Source organism: Callorhinus ursinus, unplaced genomic scaffold (genome assembly GCF_003265705.2).
Source record: "Callorhinus ursinus isolate GAN/ISIS: 27379988/994484 unplaced genomic scaffold, GSC_fseal_2.0 scaffold87, whole genome shotgun sequence".
NCBI lineage: Eukaryota > Metazoa > Chordata > Mammalia > Carnivora > Otariidae > Callorhinus > Callorhinus ursinus.
The window spans coordinates 1,046,065-1,058,632 of NW_027397149.1; the positions used below are offsets into that span (position 1 = coordinate 1,046,065).

The 12,568-nt window shown below is 61.9% G+C and overlaps 3 protein-coding genes across 9 annotated transcripts in view; all 3 read left to right on the forward strand.

The window, feature by feature from the left end:
- The window catches only part of MAZ (MYC associated zinc finger protein), a 5,403-nt gene extending 938 nt beyond the window's left edge, over positions 1-4,465 (forward strand). The window contains exons 2-7 of one of the 6 annotated variants that reach the window (XM_025853917.2): positions 75-161; positions 242-1,101; positions 1,522-1,585; positions 1,864-2,035; positions 3,363-3,516; positions 4,347-4,465. In XM_025853917.2, the coding sequence (XP_025709702.1) occupies positions 75-161; positions 242-1,101; positions 1,522-1,585; positions 1,864-2,035; positions 3,363-3,516; position 4,347 (1,338 nt within the window). In that variant the 3' untranslated portion in view covers positions 4,348-4,465. Of the gene's footprint in view, positions 1-74; positions 162-241; positions 1,102-1,521; positions 1,586-1,726; positions 2,036-2,819; positions 3,342-3,362 lie in introns of those variants that run through there. The other 5 variants (XM_073888166.1, XM_025853915.2, XM_073888167.1 and 2 more) reach the window with 5 other exon arrangements.
- Positions 4,466-5,802: 1,337 nt separating this feature from the next.
- PRRT2 (proline rich transmembrane protein 2) lies at positions 5,803-9,299 on the forward strand. 2 transcript variants are annotated; one of them, XM_073888170.1, is made up of 4 exons: positions 5,821-6,026; positions 6,412-7,378; positions 7,796-7,928; positions 8,095-9,299. In XM_073888170.1, coding segments are annotated over exons 1-4 (1,113 nt in total). In that variant the 5' UTR covers positions 5,821-6,024; the 3' UTR covers positions 8,106-9,299. The 2 variants fall into 2 exon arrangements, with proteins under 2 accessions (XP_073744270.1, XP_073744271.1); XM_073888169.1 differs by lacking the exons at positions 7,796-7,928; positions 8,095-9,299 and having other exon boundaries at positions 5,803-6,026; positions 6,412-7,788.
- Positions 9,300-9,479: 180 nt separating this feature from the next.
- Positions 9,480-12,483, forward strand: PAGR1 (PAXIP1 associated glutamate rich protein 1). The gene is made up of 3 exons (XM_025853990.2): positions 9,480-10,458; positions 10,642-10,724; positions 12,056-12,483. The coding sequence occupies exons 1-3, from the start codon at positions 9,977-9,979 to the stop codon at positions 12,253-12,255; spliced, it is 765 nt and encodes a 254-aa protein (XP_025709775.1). The 5' UTR covers positions 9,480-9,976; the 3' UTR covers positions 12,256-12,483.
- The last annotated feature ends 85 nt before the right edge of the window (positions 12,484-12,568 follow it).

Here is a 12,568-nt window from a genome sequence, read left to right on the forward strand (position 1 = left end):
CCCCCCCCTTCCCCGTGCTGGGCCTGGACTCCCGGGGGGTGGGCGGCCTCATGAACTCCTTCCCGCCACCTCAGGGTCACGCCCAGAACCCCCTGCAGGTCGGGGCTGAGCTCCAGTCCCGCTTCTTTGCCTCCCAGGGCTGCGCCCAGAGTCCATTCCAGGTGAGTAGGGGCCGGCCGTGGCGGGCCGGGCCGGGAGGGCGCCGACCCGCGGCCGCGGCCCACACGGCGCCTTGTCTTAGCAGGCCGCGCCGGCGCCCCCACCCACGCCCCAGCCCCCGGCGGCCGAGCCCCTCCAGGTGGACTTGCTCCCAGTTCTCGCCGCCGCCCAGGAGTCTGCCGCCGCCGCGGCCGCCGCCGCAGCTGCCGCTGCCGCCGCCGCCGTCGCTGCTGCGCCCCCGGCCCCGGCCGCCGCCTCCACAGTGGACACAGCGGCTCTGAAGCAGCCGCCGGCGCCCCCGCCGCCGCCCCCGCCGGTGTCGGCGCCCGCGGCCGAGACCGCGCCCCCTGTCTCTGCCGCCACCATCGCCGCAGCCGCGGCCACCGCCGTCGTAGCCCCAACCTCGACGGTCGCCGTGGCCCCTGTCGCCTCTGCCTTGGAGAAGAAGACAAAGAGCAAGGGGCCCTACATCTGCGCCCTGTGCGCCAAGGAGTTCAAGAACGGCTACAACCTCCGGAGGCACGAGGCCATCCACACGGGAGCCAAGGCCGGCCGGGTCCCCTCGGGTGCTATGAAGATGCCCACCATGGTGCCCCTGAGCCTCCTGAGCGTGCCCCAGCTGAGCGGAGCCGGCGGGGGAGGGGGAGAGGCGGGTGCGGGCGGCGGAGCGGCCGCCGTGGCCGCGGGTGGCGTGGTGACCACGACCGCCTCGGGAAAGCGCATCCGGAAGAACCACGCCTGTGAGATGTGCGGCAAGGCCTTCCGCGACGTCTACCACCTGAACCGACACAAGCTGTCGCACTCGGACGAGAAGCCCTACCAGTGCCCGGTGTGCCAGCAGCGCTTCAAGCGCAAGGACCGCATGAGCTACCACGTGCGCTCACATGACGGCGCTGTGCACAAGCCCTACAACTGCTCCCACTGTGGCAAGAGCTTCTCCCGGTGTGCACGGGGCCTCGGCCGCCCCCCGGGCGGGGGGGGGGGGGGGGGGGGGGAGGGAGGGACGGCAACGGAGGTGGCCTGGCCTTGGCTGGCGGGGAGGGAGGCGGCTTCTGAGGATGGGGACCGGGAGCCACTCCCCGGGAGGAGGGAGGAAAGCCTCTCCTGGTTACCAGGGAGCAGGGGGTGGTACTTAGCCAAGGAGGTGGGTCCTCCGCCTGGGAGGTGGCTTCGCGTGGGAGGAGGACTAGCCCGCCCGGCGGCAGGGGGAGGGATTTCCTGCCGCACAGGGACTCGCGAGCCTGGGGCTTGGGCGAAAGTGCAGGCAGTTTAGGAAAGGCCCGGTGTGCTAATAAGAATTAGGCCGGTTGGGGAGCACGTCCACACCGCAGGGCCCTAACCCCAACCCCAACGTATTCCCAGGCCGGATCACCTCAACAGTCACGTCAGACAAGTGCACTCAACAGAACGGCCCTTCAAATGTGAGGTAGGAAGCCCGCCTCCTCTTCCTGTCCCGGTTTTCATGATTTGGATCCTCATTGTAGCTGTTTGAGTTCAGCCTCTCAGACCCCCTTTTTCTCTCTCTTCTTTTTGCTTTTTCACGCCATTGTCTCATCCCTTTTTCAAGGCCTTGTCATCTCACTCCCATTTCCTACAGATCAGAGATCCCCAAGGCTCTGATTCCTTTAACCTCTTGCCCCCCTGTCCCCCCTCCCCGAAGCTTTAACTCTCCTGACACCCCCCACGCCCCTCCCCCCTCCCCAGAAATGTGAGGCAGCTTTTGCTACGAAGGACCGACTGCGGGCGCACACAGTCCGACACGAGGAGAAGGTGCCATGTCACGTGTGTGGCAAGATGCTGAGCTCGGCTTATATTTCGGACCACATGAAGGTGCACAGCCAGGGCCCTCACCACGTCTGTGAGCTCTGCAACAAAGGTACGTGCTGAGGGATGCTGGGAGGGCCAGGGACGAAGGGTGGGCTCGGAGCCAGAGGCCCTTCCACAGATGAGGCTTAAAGGTGCTGTAGTCAAGAGCTCACGGCATCTAGAGCCCTTTAGGAAGCAAATGGAGCAGCATCGGGTTGACTGAAGCTCGTTAAGTTCTAAGAGGTCTTGACTAGAGGAGCTGAGCTTCCAGAAAGAGAGTCAGCCTCTGGGGGTGGGTTGCTTTGGGGAAGGAGTGGTCAAGAGAGCCAGTTCCCAAGGGTGGGAAGACAGAGTTTCGGCTGTGCGGCCACACGTTGTGCTCTTCGGCTCCTGGGGCAAAGGGGCAAAGCGGAGTATGCCGGCAGGGGATTAACAAGCCCATGCCCTGCCCCAGTAGCAGAGAAAGCTTCACGAATTCACTGAGTGATTGGGCTGAGACCGTCCGGGGCCCTGGAGGGAGGGGACACAGCCGTCTCTGCTGAGGGTCAACTCTTCAAATGGCTAGAAGTCAGTGTTCTGTTACCCCTGGAGAGGTTCCCCCTAGCCACAGAAAATAGGTTCTGTGGGTACCAAGGCTGAGAAGCTGACACCACTCACCCAGGCCCCAAGCTGAGGGAGGGGCTGTGCCCCGCCAGCCCCAACAGAGTAGTTGGCCCCAGGTTACCAAGGATGTGGTGGGAGGAGGACAGGGCCATCTGAGGAGGGCGTCCCCAGCCTAGGAGAACAACCCCGTCTCTGGGGTCTCCGCCTGGCTGACCCCCCCATCCCCCCATCCCAATCCACCCCCCCAATAGGCTTCACCACAGCAGCATACCTGCGCATCCACGCGGTGAAGGACCACGGGCTCCAGGCCCCGCGGGCTGACCGCATCCTGTGCAAGCTGTGCAGCGTGCACTGCAAGACCCCTGCCCAGCTGGCCGGCCACATGCAGACCCATCTGGGGGGGGCCGCCCCCCCTGTCCCGGGAGACGCCCCCCAGCCACAGCCCACCTGCTGAGGGGGACCCCCGCACCCACCAGGCAAGGCGTGGGGCATGGCTGGGGGGGGTGGGATGGGGTGTGTGGGACGAGGGGGCTCAAAGGGCCCAGTAGGGGATCTCAGGAAGGCCAGGGATGCCCATCCACCACTGAAGTTAGGGAGCCTTCTGGGCACAGGGAGGGCCCTTCAGGAGAACTGGGAAAGGATGCAGGTGGAAGCCTCCGGGGACCAAACAGGAAGTGAGCAACGGCTGTGTCCCAGGGGCGGGAGTCTGGGCACGAGTCTGGAGTCTGGGGCAAGGGGCGAGGCTCTTGCCGATGGGATTGCGCTGTGATCTCCCGGTGCTTCCACCCGCGCAGGTACTGGTGAGGTCTGTCCTATGGCGGCGGCAGCGGCGGCGGCTGCGGCGGCGGCAGCGGCGGCGGTGGTGACAGCCCCCCCCACAGCTGTGGGCTCCCTCTCGGGGGCCGAGGGGGTGCCCGTGAGCTCTCAGCCACTTCCCTCCCAGCCCTGGTGAGCTCCAGGTTGGCGGCGGGGAGAGTGGAACGTGGAGGAAAGTCCCTTGGTACCGTCTCCTCTTCCCCTCTCTCTTCCTACCAACTTCTCACTCCTCCCCCACCGACCAAGGAGCCTCCAGAAGGATCGGAGGAAGAGATGTTTCTTAGGGGAATTCGCTAGGTTTTAACGATTTGTTTCTCCTGCTCCTCTCTTCTCCCTATCAGACCTGACCCCACCCACACCTGTCCCCTCGGCTGTGTTGAAGCCCCCTGGACAGTGGGCGGGGGCGGCAGAGGACAGGAGCGGCACTGCCCTCACCCCCTCTCCTCTCTGTAACGCCCTGCCCTGCCGGGGATCTGTGAGCCTTCTCCTTGATGGTCCTTGCTCTCCTCCTTCCACCCGCCCCCCACTACTGTCTGCTGCCCCTCCCTGGGGAGTTGGTGCTTTTTTTTTTTTTTTTTCCAGGGGGAGGGAGGAGAGGAAGGAGGGGAATCAAAGATTCTGTCCCAGAGAGGGGGAAAAGGTGAGATTGGAGAAGGGGCAGAAGCAGGGAAGGCAATGGTAGTACCTTCATGAGGTGGGGTCGTTTGGGGTCAGGCCCCAAACGTCGTCCTACTTGAGAATCTGTCAGGGGAAAACAAGTCAAGGGGAGCAAAAGAAGGAGCCACTAGGGCCAGAGGCAGGACAAGAGATGGAATTTTAGGGTGCCAGGGTAGATGGGGGGATCCAGGGACTAGAGGTGCTTCCTGGGGGTGGGGGGAATGCAGTCATGGTGTCTCCCCCGTCCCTCTTCCACCCCAGCTCCAGCCCTGGCCTTTTCTTTTCATCCCTCTCCCCCACGACAGAAGCTGTGGCCCTGGCCATGTCATCGTGTTCCTGTGTCCCCTGCATGTTCCCCACCCTTCAGCCCCTCCTTTTGCGCGGACCCCATTACAATAAATTTTAAATAAAAACTTGTCTCTGATTTTGGAGTGGATGGATTGCTCTCCTCAAGCTCCCTGTCCGCACCGCCCCCCCCCCCCCCCCCCCCGCAGGCGTTTCTTCCTGCGCCAGACCCAGCCAGTCCCAGCTGGGCTCCGGCCTGTGTGGCTCCTGGGCTCTGGCTCCTCCCTGGCCGGGGGCAGCACCAGCGGCTGCAGCCCAGATTCAGGGTGGGGCCGAGGCTCAGTGACTGGAGAGCAGGTTCCAGGACTCCCAGGTCTCCCGGGAATACCCAACCTGGGCAGGCCCAGAATAGCCACTGGAGGTCCGAAGAGGCCTGAGTTAGAAACCCCAACAGTTACCAGACATAAATGCTGTTCTCCCCCCTCACACCCATTGCCTGCTGCTCAGACCCCAGCCGAGTACCTGCACACCCTTAAGGCCCTGAGGGGTGACAGTGGGCGATGGAGCTGCAGAAAGGATGGGGACGTCAGCCCTGGGACTGGGAGCGGAGAGGGTGCCGAGGAAAACTGCGCCTCTCCCCCACCTGCCCCCTTGGCTCTTGGTGTGGTCCATTCAGCGCTTGCGGGCTCCGGGGCCCAGCCCCCTCCTGTTCCAGACTGCCCCTGCAGCCTCTGCTCTGGAATTCCCTTCTGAGTCCGGCTCCAGGGACCCGGGAGCCTTCCAGCGCCCATTTCGGCTGCTGCTTCCTCGCGGGGAGAGGGGCTTCCAGTACTGCAGGCTCTCTTTTCTTCAAACCCCACCCTGCCCCTCCTGAGCAGCCTCCCCAAGTTTTGCCTCATTTCCCTTCCCCTCTTTCGGCTTGTCGGGGTGCCACCACCGGGTCCCGCCTGTCTCACAGGTCCTGTCTCCTCGCAGACCCCTCTCCGTTTCCCCCAGCCCCCTGCCTCTGCCAGGACCCCCGGTGACCGTTGGCGGGAGGGGCCCGGGGGCTTGGGAAGGGGGCACCCCCAAGAAGGGCGCGTGGGAAGGGGCAGGGAGGGGGCGCGAGTGGCTACCCGGCCGGTTGCCCGGGTAACGCGGGGCCTGGCACGCGTGGCTCCCTCGGGCTGGCGGGGAGGGGCGGGAGGCGAGCGAGGGGGCGGGGGCGGTGCGCGGCGGCAGCGGAGCGTAGGGGAGGGGACCTGAGAGGAGCGAGAGGAGGGGACGAGCCGAGGGGAGGGGAGACCCGCCGCCTCCCTCCCTCGCTGACTCGCTCCCTCCCGGGCTGCGGCTGCTGCAACGGGGCGGCGGTGGCAGCAGCAGCGGGAGCAGTCTAGAGGCCGGCGTCGAGGTGAGACGGGGCTGGACCGAGGCTGCGGGTAGGAGTGCGCGGACAGACGGCGGACGCCGGGAGGGCTGCACCGGAATGCGGGCGCCGGGCGGACTGGCTGGCGGTGCTGGGCGCGCCACGCCAGTGGGAGGAGGAGGCGCCGGTCCCCCGGGGGCGAGGGAATCCCTGCGAGAGGGGCTGACAAGGGGCTCAGAGGAGAAGCCCAGGTCCCCCAGGGAGGGGCGGGGGCGTCTGCGCCCCAGTCGCGCAGTGAGGAAACTGCACCGGCCGGGCGCCCGGGGAGGAAGGGAGGATGCGGAGGGAGTGGAATGTGAGTATCGGTCCTCTGCCCAGTGTGCCTGTCTGCCTGTCGGAGCGTGCGAGCGTCTGCACAGCTTGTTGATTTCGGGATGCTGGGGCATCTGCTAGGATCTGAGAGTCTGGATCTTGTCGGGCAGACCCAGGAAGAGGCCATGGGAGGGTCCTGTTTACAAACGGGTTAATCTTCCCAGGGCTCTCCAAGCAGAAGACTTTGAGCAGAGCACTCCTCCTCCCCGGGGATGTCCCACCCCAAGGCAAAGGAAACCCCAACTTTTCTTCCTCTCCCCAGAGGCAGCCCAAGGCTGGCCCTAAGACAGGAGCAGAGCCCTCTGGAGCTGCAGTGCCGAGAGCCACCTCTTTCCTCCTCACACCAAACCTGTCTCCTCCTCTTTCAGGATTGCTGCTGTCTCTGCTGCTCCAGCCTCCCCATCGAGGTCCTCTCCCCTCTCCCCTCCCAAGATGGCAGCCAGCAGCTCTGAGGGCTCAGAGATGAAGGGGATAGAAGAGGGTCCCCAAACCCAAGGAGAAGGGCCTGGCCATTCTGAAGCCGAAACTGGCCCTCTCCAGGTCCCAGCTGGGGTCCCAGATAAGCCAGAGGCCCCGCAGCCGGGCCCAGACATCACTGGGGCCCCTGTGGACTCAGAAGCCAAAGCTGGGCTGGCTCCAGAAACCACAGAGACCCCAACTGGGTCCCCAGAAACAGCCCAGGCCAAGGACCTCAGCTCAAGCCCAGGAGGGGAACCAAATGCCAACCCCAGCCCCGAAGAAGCATGCCAAGAGCCAGCACCCAAACCAGAAGGGAATAAAGAGGTCACTGAAGACCAGGGGTCCGATCTGGGGTCTGCAGCCCCACTTGAGCCAGCCTCAGAGCCTGCTCCCCAGTTGGATCCCCAGTCAGACCCTCAGCCAGACTGCCAGCCAGGTTCCCAGCCCACCCCCAAATCAGCTCTTCACCCAGAGCCCCCTACCCAGGAGGACCCCACCCCTGAGGTCCTGACTGAGAATGTGGGGGAAAAGCAAGAGAATGGGGCAGTGGTTCCCCTGCAGCCTGGTGGCGGGGAAGAAGGCCCAGCCCCACAGCCTCACTCGCCACCCGCAACAAAAACCCACCCAGCCAATGGGGCTCCTCCCCGAGTGCTGCAGCAGCTGGTCGAGGAGGACCGACTAGGAAGGGCTCACAGTGGGCATCCAGGATCTCCCCGAGGTAGCCTGAGCCGCCACCCCAGCTCCCAGCTGGCAGGGTCTGGGGTGGAGGGGGGTGAAGGCACCCAGAAGCCTCGGGACTACATCATCCTCGCCATCCTGTCCTGCTTCTGCCCCATGTGGCCTGTCAACATCGTGGCCTTCGCTTATGCTGTCATGGTGAGCCCCACGGGACCCTGGCCCAGGCCTGCTGTGGCTCCCAGCTTCCTGCCAGCACCGGGACAGAACCCCAGGAGAAGCCTTGCCTTTCCTCTCCTCTCTGCATGGATCTCACTTCCCAAGTATGGGGCCTTTTCTGGCCTCTCCCTGGGACATTCCCTTCTGAGCCACCACTGCCCTACCCTTTCAGGCGGGAGGGAGGTCAAGACATGTTTCACACAGCCTTGCTGACCTGTGCCCTCCTCCCCCTGCCTCTCCAACCCTCTTTCCCCCTCTAACCACTGTCCACGGGGCCTGCCTGTCTCCTCTGGACAACTCTTTCACCTGATCCCTGCTGGGCTGCCTGTCTCCTCTGGACAACTCTTTCACCTGCTCCCTGCTGGGCCCACGGTGCCCCACCCCTCACCCTAACCCCAGTCGCGGAACAGCCTGCAGCAGGGGGACGTGGATGGGGCCCAGCGTCTGGGCCGCGTGGCCAAGCTCTTAAGCATCGTGGCGCTGGTAGGGGGGGTCCTCATCATCATCGCCTCCTGCGTCATCAACTTAGGCGGTGAGTGGGGGTCTGGGACAGGCCGGGAGGAATGGAAGGGTTGGCAAGGGCAGTTTTACTAACCCCTGCCCCTGCTCTCTCCTGTCTGTCCTCCCTACTTCTCCTTTGTCTCTCCTTGTCTCTCCCCCCACCGTCTCTCTCTGTCCCTCCCTCTCCTCTCCCACAGTGTATAAGTGAGGGGCTCTGCCCCGCATTCCAAGACCTTTTTTCCTGTTGGGAGCTGCCTTGGGCCCATCCTCCCCTGGGGGGAGCCCAATCGATGGCCCAGGCCCGCACCCATAGGGACCAAGGGAGCCTGAGCGGCCTTGTTTACAGCTTCTTTCCTGCTCCTGCATCCTGCCAGGCTCCTGTGCCAACCGTAGGCCTCCCTTCTCCCCGCACTGTTTCAACCTCCCTGCACTTCTGGAAACCTCCCTGACCTGAACGTCTTCCAAACTCTCTCTGCTCTCAGCCTCCCTGCATCTCTCCCAGCCTCCCTGCACTCCTCCCAACTTCCTGAATTCCCCGCACCTCAGCCCTGGTTGTCCCCCTTTCAACTTTCAGTGTCTTGGCATCTTCCCCCATTCCTCTCTTCTTTCTCCCCTTTATCATCTCCCCTTCCCCCTCCACACCCTCTGCCCCCTTCCTCTTCCTGCCTCCTCTCCCCTCAGCATCCCTTCCTCCCCTCAGGATCCTCTCCTTCTCCCTCCTGCCACCGTTTTCTCTGCAAAAACTCCAGCACTTAGATCAGGCTGGGGGAGGGGAGCGGTGTCACGGGGAGGGCTCCCCAGCCTAGGTTCCGACTATTTTCTGCTGGGACCACCCAGGTCCTGACGCCCCCAGGGCGCCTCTGGGTCGCAGAGCTGGCAAGCCAGGCCTTGTCTGGTGACTTGGGCAGGGTGTCGGGCACGACTGCTGGCTCGCAGCACGCACCTGGGAGGAGGAAGGGGCGCGGCTGTTGAAGCCTTCCGATCAGCCCAAGCTGACCTGCCCCACCTGGGCTTTTTTTTAAACCCGCTCAGCGAGTTTCTTAAATAAGGCGTCGGGGCTGGGGTCATTCCCGTGCTTTGAAACGAAAGAACCCCGAAATAGGACCAAAGCTCCCAGATGCAGGGAGCGAGTGAGGGGCGGGGAGCTCTATAATTATTTTCCAAGAGGACGAGGGAGGTTTGTTGCACGCGACAGTCCGCTAGGGAGGCGGGGACCGAGCTACGACGCTGTTCGGAGTTGGCGGGTTTTGTTTTCTTAAAAAAAAAAAAAAAAAAAGGGGGGGGGGGGGGAAAAAAAAAAAACTTAAAAAAAAAAAAAAAGGACACATCAAACAGATCCTCCCTTTTTGTATGCCGGATGCTGCATGAGTCTGAAACACCAATAAACGGAGACTGCATGAGACTCGCCTCCAGCCTCAGTTGGTCCTTAACGTCTGTCCGCCGCCGGGGCCCGCGGTACTGCCCCCTTTCGGGCTGAACCTATTGGGTGTATGCGCATGCGCCGTCCCGGTGGCCATCTTTACTGTGGGCCGGAGCCAATTGTGCCCGAGCCTACCTGCGCATGTGCAATCCTCCCCTTGCTTTCCTTTTCCAAGTAGCTTGGGCTTAGAGCGGAGCCTTCCGCGCCGTCTCTGTGCGCCTGCGTACTGTGACCCTGCGCAGCCCGGGAGGCGGGTCTTAGCTCCAGGTGCGTACGGCAGCTGAGGCGGGGAAGTTTGGGGAGAGGGCGCCGGATCCAGATGTGAAGAGGGGCAGTGTGAAGGCGAGAAGAGCGGCTCCGCCCTTCTCCGGCCCAGAAAGTGGTTTCCGCTGGTCCCGGGGAATCTCGGAGTACCGTATCTGGATCCGTGGGGCGGGGTCCTTGGAGGGGACTCAGCGCCCCCTCCTGGGAACCGGCGGTCTCGTCGCTGGGACCGCTGTTGGAGCCTCATTGGTTGGAGACAATCCCTGAACTCCTGGGAAACCCAATCCCTTGGGAGAGTAGAGCGGGAGCCGCCGCCGCCCCCCCCCCCCCCCCCCCCGCCTGGGCTTAGTACTCCTGCATCTCCTATCATCGCAGGGCCCCTCCCCTAGTAGCCTATGTCCCTTGTTCGTGGTCATGGAGACATTTCGGCCACCACGGCGGCGCCTCTTTCTGAAGAAGGGGAAGTGACCTCTGGCCTCCAAGCTCTGGCCGTGGAGGATACTGGAGGCTCCTCTGCTTCGGCCAATAAAGCCGAAGAAGAGGGGGAAGGAGGCCGGGAGGAGACCGAGCATGAGGGGTCTGGGGCCGAGGAGGTGCAGGGAGAAGCCCCTAGCGCCGAAGGGGAAGAGCATGCCAAGGGAGACTCCGAAGACTGGTGCGTGCCCTGCAGCGATGAGGAGATGGAGCTCCCCTCGGATGGGCAGGCCTGGATGCCTCCCCCCTCGGAAATCCAGCGGCTCTATGAACTACTGGCAGCCCACGGTACCCTGGAGCTTCAGGCTGAGATCCTGCCCCGCCGGCCACCCACGCCTGAGGCCCAGAGTGAAGAGGAGAGATCCGATGAGGAGCCTGAGGCCAAAGAGGAGGAAGAGGAAAAGTGAGGGCACACCCTTACACCTTGTTCCTGGGGCTTGCTCCCTTGGTGCCAGGAGGAAATTGGGAGGGGAGCTGGGACCCTGGAGCATGGAAAGTGGAGGGATGGAATGGGGAGGGGAGACCCGCAGGCCGGGGTATTTGGGAAGACCACCCTCACCCTTCACTTTCTGTCCACCTGTCCCAGACCGCACATGCCTACAGAATTTGATTTTGACGATGAGCCAATGACACCAAAGGACTCCCTGATTGACCGGAGACGCACCCCAGGTACAGACAAAGGGGGACAGGAAGGGGGAGGGGAAGGTGAAGGACCTCTACTCCCACTGATCTAAAAGGTGACTCCCTAAAAGAGGCCTATGCTTGGTGCTTTGGTTGCTATGCAACTTGTAGCTGTAGGAGAGAGCATTCATCCAGCGGTGCCATCCTAACAGCTTGGATAGACACCCTGTCTTCCTTTAGGAGACTTTCACACATGATTCTGTCATGTTTCCCATTCCTCTTATCTCCATCTCCCTAGAAGTTCAAGTCTTCCTGGCCATTCCTTATTATCTAGATCCTCATTCCTATACTATTGTGTACATCTCCTAATCTGACCCGATTTCACACCCCGTGTGCCTTCCTGGAATTTACCCTGGAGCCATTCTTGATTTCTCTTTTACCCCAACATTCAAGCTAGCAGCAAGTCCTGTTAGCTCCACCTCCACATTTCCAAGCTCGTCTGCTACTTTCACCTTCAACAGCACAGCCTCATCCAAGCCATTATTGCTTTCTTTTCTCTCTTTTTTTTTTTTAGAGACAGCAGGCCTGGGGACAGGGGGGGGGGGGGGTGCGGGGGACAGGGGAGGCAGAGGGGGAGAGAGAATCTTAAGCAGGCTCCACGCGCAGCGTAGAGCCCAACTCGAGGCTCAGTCTCAAGACCCTGAGATCGCGACTGGAGCCGAAATCAAGAGTTGGAAGCCCAGCCAACTGAGCCACCCAGGCACCCCAAGCCATCATCTCTTTTGCCTGGATATTTGTGGTGGCTCCTAACTGGTTTCCCTGCTTCCATTCTCAGCAACCAGCATGATCCTTTTAAAATACAAATCATGTCACTACTCTGTTTAAAATCCTCCAGAGGATTCCATTGTTGGGGAAAAGAGCATGTCAAGAGAGAATCCAAACACCACAACTTCCCCTGACTGCCTGGGCCCCCAAGGTTTCCAAAGACATTTATTTCTATTTAAACTAAGAGATCCAAACCCCTCATCACGGCCTCTAAGTCATTTCTTTGACTACATCTTTCCATCTCCCCACCACCCCCCAGCTCTCTATACTTTTCTTTGAACAGACCTCCCTGTTCCTGCCTCAGGGCCTTTGCACTTGCTCTTCCCTTACCTGGGTATCTTTACCCTGGTCTTCACATTACTGGTCCCTTCTCATCGTTTAGACCTTCACTGCTTACCCCATCTGAGGCCCAACCCCAAACCTCAGGGCCTCCATGACAGAGGCCTGGAAATCTGTATGTTTTAATGAGCTCCCCAAATAATTAGTAACATGTGGGCAAGTCTGGTACACAGCGCCTCACTCCCATCTACATTTCTTACCTTCCTTTCCTCCAGGAAGCTCTGCCCGGAGCCAGAAACGGGAGGCCCGCCTCGACAAGGTTCTCTCCGACATGAAGCGACACAAGAAGCTGGAGGAGCAGATCCTTCGTACTGGCAGGGACCTCTTCAGCCTAGACTCAGAGGACCCCAGCCCCACCAGCCCCCCGCTCCGGTCCTCAGGGAGCACTCTCTTCCCCCGGCAGCGGAAATACTGAGCACTGCTGCTGCCTTTAGGGTGCAGAGCATATACCTTCTGGGCCCCCCTTCCCAAGCCCAGGGCGCTGGGACACTGGGCAAGAGCAGAGAGACTCCCAAGCTCCCAACACTGCCCCTTGCCAGAAAGAGAAAGTGTATGTGCCTATGTATGCTTTCGGTTGAACATCTCTTTGGAGACCTGGGCTGAATTCTCTGAATCTAAAATAAAAAAATGCCAAGTTATCGTCTCTTAGAGGGTGGGCTGCGGCAGCCCAGACGGTTGCAGAGCGGCGGGATTGATCACAGACACCCAGTTGGGGAAATTGAAATGAA

What these genes read in the sequence shown, in the direction of transcription:
- PAGR1 (XM_025853990.2), top strand. Translation starts at nt 9,977, where the DNA reads ATGTCCCTTGTTCGTGGTCATGGAGACATTTCGGCCACCACGGCGGCG. An exon ending in AAAGAGGAGGAAGAGGAAAA is followed by an intron (nt 10,459 to 10,641) that starts GTGAGGGCACAC and finishes CACCTGTCCCAG; the next exon opens with ACCGCACATGCCTACAGAAT. An exon ending in TGACCGGAGACGCACCCCAG is followed by an intron (nt 10,725 to 12,055) that starts GTACAGACAAAG and finishes CCTTTCCTCCAG; the next exon opens with GAAGCTCTGCCCGGAGCCAG.